This window comes from Entelurus aequoreus, linkage group LG19 (genome assembly GCF_033978785.1).
Source record: "Entelurus aequoreus isolate RoL-2023_Sb linkage group LG19, RoL_Eaeq_v1.1, whole genome shotgun sequence".
NCBI classification, from domain to species: domain Eukaryota; kingdom Metazoa; phylum Chordata; class Actinopteri; order Syngnathiformes; family Syngnathidae; genus Entelurus; species Entelurus aequoreus.
In genome coordinates, this window is record NC_084749.1 from 29305911 (window position 1) to 29311934 (window position 6024).

Consider the following 6024-nt stretch of genomic DNA (forward strand, 5'->3'; position numbering starts at 1 on the left):
TACCCAAACATCCTGCCACGAGTCAGCCTATTTTAATTCATGTAAATCTGGCTGTGCCACAAAATTGTATCCATAATGAAACCGAATGAAGGAAAATGCTCTGTTGTTTGTTTGCTTTAACCAACATAAGTCACTACACAAACCTTTAGCCTCATCTGAAGTAAGAAGTTTGATTGATTGAAACTTTTATTAGTAGATTGCACAGTGAAGTACATATTCCGTACAATTGACCACTAAATGGTAACACCCGAATAAGTTTTTCAATTTGTTTAATTTGGGGTCCACTGAAGTGCTAAAAAGTTACTTTTAACTTTTATGATTCGTGGCAATGTGCCTTCAGCTGTGAATAATTCACTCAGAGTGAGTGCCTAGAAGAGTCTTGCTTTACTTTCACAAAGTGTGGATTTTCTGAAAACACAAACAAAAAAAACAAAAAAACATATTTTAATGGCGGGCTCGGTGACTACTATTTATGACAATGAAGGATACAATGAAACAGTAAGTAATAACAGTAGGTTAGAAATGTGTGAATGATACGTTAGCAATGTTAGCTCGATTTGTTGTGTAGCTAGCTTAGCATTCTACTGTAAAACAATAATATCACCGTCTTCCGGAAATACAAAAAAAGGAATATTTGAAAAACTACTTCTAATGTCGGAGTCGGTGAGTACTATTTATGGCAATAGAATAGAATAGAATAGAAAGTATTTTATTGATCCCTGAGGGAAATTCAGCACCACAGTTCACTCACAATAGACAATAATAATAATAAATAATATAATATATTATATATATAATATATGAATAATATAAATATATTCTGCATATATTCTACATTTAAGTGCAATAGAGGAGACAATGAAATGATAAGTGATAACAGTATGTTAAAAATGTGTGAATATTACATTAGCAATGTTAGCTCGAGTTGTTGTGTAGCTAGCTTAGCCTTCTACGGTGAGACAATAGCGTCATCGTCCTTTGGCAAAAATTTAAAATGATTTTCCTTAAAACTACTTTTAATTGGATCAGTGCCTACTGTGTCTGGCAATTGACCGGTTAGTAATATAACACGTTATTACGTTCCCAATGTAGCTTGTAGCGTGGCTTACTGTAGCCTGCTTGAACCTCTATTGTTTACAATTAGTCAAAGCAGCAGCAGTGCAAGTATTAACATGATATAGAATAGAAAATAATTTTATAGGCAATATACACATGTATATGTCCAAGATTTAAAGTTAAAAAGTTAAAGTTAAAGTACCAATGATTGTCACACACACACAAAGTGTGGCGAAATTATTCTCTGCCTTTGACCCATCAACCTTGATCACCCCCTGGGAGGTGAGGGGAGCAGTAAGCAGCAACGGTGGCCGAGCCCGGGAATAATTGTTTTGGTGATTTAACCCCCAATACCAACCCTTGATGCTGAGTGCCAAGCAGGGAGGTAATGGGTCCCACTTTTATAGTCGTTGGTATGACTCGGCCGGGGTTTGAACTCACAACCTAGCGATCTCAGGGCTGGCACTCTAACCACTAGGCCACTGACTAGGTTAACATTGGAGAGAGAAAGACTCTATTAAAGTTTAACCCTAGCCAGCGTATCGTACAAGAAATTTCCAGCCTTCCTTAACTCTCTGTCCGCGTCGTCTCCTCTCTCCTTTAGACGACGCGTGAGCCGCTGGTCTCGCTATATCATCAGGGTTGTTGGGTTGTAGTGAAAGTCAAGTAAAAATGACATGGCTGATAGCGATCACGAGTGTCTTAGCAAAATAAAAACAACTACTGTGCCAAACATAGCTGCAGGGCGGGGACGAAAGTGTAGTCAGCGTTGAGGGGGCGTGGTAAGGAGGGCTAACAACTCTACCTCTCAAAACGAACCGGTTTAGAAGCAGCCAGAAAGTGTCTTAAAGCTATGTCTTTACAGCAAAATCTATGCAAAATGTTTTTATTTGTATTTAGCCTTTATTCAACCAGGTAAAAAATCCCATTGAGATCAAAGATCTCTTTTCCAAGGGAGACCTGGCCAAGAGAGCAGCAGCAAGGTTACATTAAAAACAGTAAACACATAAAACATCAAATTTACATCATTAAAACTTGCTCCCATGACACATGTGCATACAGACAAGGTAGACTGCAGTCCTTTCACAGAAGCTTTAAACTCATTCAATGTAACAAGGGTTTGAAGTTGAATATTCGATTGTAGGTTATTCCATGCCTTCGGTGCTGAAAACCTAAATGCTTTCTTGCCCAGTTCAGTTCTTACTTTGGGGACGACAAATTGCAGAACATTCATTGAACGAAGATTGTGACGTCCTTTTTTCTTTGTTAAAAGACAAGACAGATAAGATGGAGTGATACCCAGAATGGTTTTGTAGATGAAAATATACCAATGATTGAGGCGTCGAGCACATAAAGATGTCCAGTTAACCATTGAGTATAACACACAATGGTGAGTAAGGGGAGCGCAGTTGGTGATGAATTTCAGTGCCCCATGGTACACACTATCCAGCTTGTGGAGACAACCAGCAGTAGCATTCATGTACAACACATCTCCAAAGTCAATAACAGGTAAAAAGGTTGTTTCCACCCATTTCTGTTTGACAGTAAAAGAAAAGCAAGACTTGTTTCTATAATAAAATCCCAGTAAAAGTTTGTTTTTTTACAACATACTCAATGTGCTCCTTAAAACTCAAAAATGTGGACCAAGGAACAATCAGGACATGTTATGGAGACCAAAATTGAAGTGTTTTAAAAATAGAAAAAAAAGTAATGATATGACTATATAATATATGTACTTGTTAAATAAAACGCCTGCCTTGTTTTTAATGAATACTTAAGCCTACTACGGTACCGCATTTTAATGTTAGTCACTATGGTGGTACTTGAAGTGATACTTTGTAAAAAAAAATTTAAAAAAAAAAACACTGCTTAAATGTGTTTCTGATGAATAATTGATGAATGGTGTGTATAATAATACAAACACATGGACAATCTTTGATGAGAAAATACACAGAAAAGCCAAAACCAATGGGATGACAGCATTTGACAGCACAGTCTATTGTTAAAGAGATTACTTAGATCTGTCTGGGGGGCGGGGATCACGTTGTTGTTTGATTAGTTGGACGGCTTTTATTCCCAGACTGACTTTTATTACACGTATCTGCGCAGTCCTCTTTTAGTCCAGATCTGTCACATTCCCAGCAATGCAAACCGTGTCTATCTTCAACAATGTTAGCAACAAGAGACAAGAAGACAGCTAGCTGCTCAAACTAACGGTTTCATGTTTCTGTCAAACATCAGTGCGCACAGATACTGACAAGCCTACTTGTGTCTGACCATGATGCATTCATTGAACGACATAATACCGCCTATGTTTGACCAAATTCATTACGCTGCATATCTGGGTGGGTCCGAGCATCTTTGCCGATACGGCTAGCAAGCTAACTGGCTATGCTGACGTCTGGGCCTCCTCCAGTGGGTTAGCTCGGCGGTGGGCTGTCGGTACTTGAAAGCTTCAAACTGCACGGTTCGTCTTAAAGATATCGGGTAGGAGTCGTCTTTACCTGCTTATCTTCTGGGCGAAAGCGCGGCGTTCAGCCATGGCAGTGCCCGCTGATGTGCTTGGAAGCGATTCCCAGAGAGCCAGCCAACGAATTCCAGTCACTCGGTCACTACGGCCAGTGGGAAAACGGTTGAACTGGAGGATGGTAGCTTCACATCTTACCGTAATGACTGTAGTGCGGTGCAATAGAACACACCCTCCCACGCAAATATATTCACCTCATTGGATTTACGGTCAAAAAAGCGCATTTCAAGAGTTTAGTTTTTTTTTGGTTTTTTTGTATTTAATGTAGGTGGATGACTCCAGTAAAAATATTTCAATGATTCTGTAATTTTTGTTTGAGTATGTAAAGTAATGTATGTCATGCAGCAATTTTTGATTTATCACGATTATTTTATTTTATTCATTTTTAATTTTTAATTTTTTCATTCAATTTTTATTGACATCCAGCATCAGACATTCCTATCCATTACATCATATTTACATACATCATATATCATATATGTACAGCTTCTTCCCTCAGGCCATAACACTCTTGAACGCATCATAATAATCCCCTCAAATCCCCCCCAAAACGGATTAACTTGCTGGAATATAAAGACAATATAACATACATCCATAAACGTGGATGCATATGCAAAAGTGCAATATATTTATCTGCACAGTAATGTATTTATTTATATCTGCACCTTATTGCTCTTTTATCCTGCACTACCATGAGCTAATGCAACGGAATTTCGTTGTTATCTGTACTGTAAAGTTCAAATTTGAATGACAATAAAAAGGAAGTCTATTTGTTGTCTGCCCTGGTCTGGTGAAGATAAAATAAAATAAGATAAATAATTAAAAAACATTTTCTTGGATAAAAAAGAAAGTAAAACAATATAAAAACAATTCCTAAAAAATAGTAATTAATGAAAATGTTAGTGGACCAGCGGCACACACAATCATGTGTGCTTCAGGGGCTGTGGCCCTTGCAGACTGTGTTGTCTATGTTGTGGGAACCAGAATATTGGTAGCAGAAAGAGACAACCCCTTTTGTGTGAGTGGATGTGGATGAGTGTAAATGGGGGAGGGAGGTTTTTTGGGTTGATGCACTGGTTGAAAGTGTATCTTGTGTTTTTTTATGTTAATTTAATAATAAATAAAATAAATAAATAAATAAATAAATAAAAAATAAAGTCTAAGTGCAAGTCTATTTGTTGTCTGCCCTAAATGTCAAAATATTTTTTTGTTTATATCCCAACGATGCCACACCCCCCTCCCCCCAAAAGAAAGAAACAGCAAGAAAACTAAATAATAATATTTACAGATAAAGCAATTAAATAAAGAAGAAAGAAAAATATATATAATAAGAATAATTATAATAATAATTTTTGAAAAATGATTACTCCCTATAAGTCTATATATGTTTGTTTTTAAATTATTATTTACGATATGTATATTCTTTTATTTTATTTCTTACGATTACTTTCAAGTAACACATTTGTTGTATTATGTAATTTATTTTATTTACATAGTCCTGCACTTTTGTTTCCTATTGGTTGTTTCCGTGGGCCCGAATAGGGAATGTACGAGGGCGGAAAAAAATAAAAGACAGCGCGAGATTTGTGAAAGTATGTGAACGTGCTGCTGTTGTATATGGAGCTTGAATAAAGTGGAGTCTAGCGCAGTCAAACGTAAGGCCCCAGGGGCCGGACCAGGCCCGCGAACAGGTTTTATCCGGCCCACGGGATGAGTTTGCTAAGTATAAAAATGAGCCGAAATTTTTGAATGAAAGAAACTGCTGTTCTAAATGTGTCCACTAGATGTCGCCATAGCAATTCTATGTATCTTTGTCGATGATGTTACATATGTAAAAAAAACAAAAAACACATGATGTTAGTGCACTAGTCGAGGAAAATGAGCAAACTACATAAATAACATCCTGTAATTTGATTTTGATATTATTTTGTTATCTTGATAGATTGAAAATCAACACCATCAGTCAGCATGAGTTGACTGATGAACATTATCACATCATTTATTTAGAAAGTATAAATAACGACAAATAAGGGTAGAATACTATTAACCGCAACATGTAAGTGTAAAAAAAACAACCCAACAACATTATGATTTGTACATTTTCAGAATGTGCTTGTTCTATTTGTAAGTTGTCTTTAATTTTAAGTTATTGTGCCGTGATTTTACCAATCCAGCCCATTTGGGAGTAAATTTTGCTCCGTGTGGCCCCCGATCTAAAATGAGTTTGACACCCCCGTTCTAGCGTGTCCTGCCGTTGTGGTGGTTTTAGCAAGGAAGGCAACAAACTAATATTCTCTAGACAACTCAACTGTAACCTGCGTTTAACCCACAGCCTTTGAGATTAATAAAATACAAAATAATAGGGTTACATTAATAACAAAAACACTTGAGATGTGTTTGATTGGGTTTCAGAAGGTTTAAGCACCGCCCATTGGAGTAAA

The 6024-nt window shown here is 36.9% G+C and overlaps 1 protein-coding gene across 16 annotated transcripts in view; it reads right to left on the reverse strand.

Annotated features, from left to right (window-relative positions):
• The window catches only part of dock7 (dedicator of cytokinesis 7), a 97912-nt gene extending 94161 nt beyond the window's left edge, over positions 1 to 3751 (reverse strand). For 15 of the 16 annotated variants that reach the window (XM_062028242.1, XM_062028240.1, XM_062028234.1 and 12 more), the window contains exon 1: positions 3561 to 3747. In XM_062028242.1, the coding sequence (XP_061884226.1) occupies positions 3561 to 3598 (38 nt within the window). In that variant the 5' untranslated portion in view covers positions 3599 to 3747. Of the gene's footprint in view, positions 1 to 3560 lie in introns of all 16 variants that reach the window. The other variant, XM_062028241.1, reaches the window with a different exon arrangement.
• Positions 3752 to 6024: the final 2273 nt, after the last annotated feature.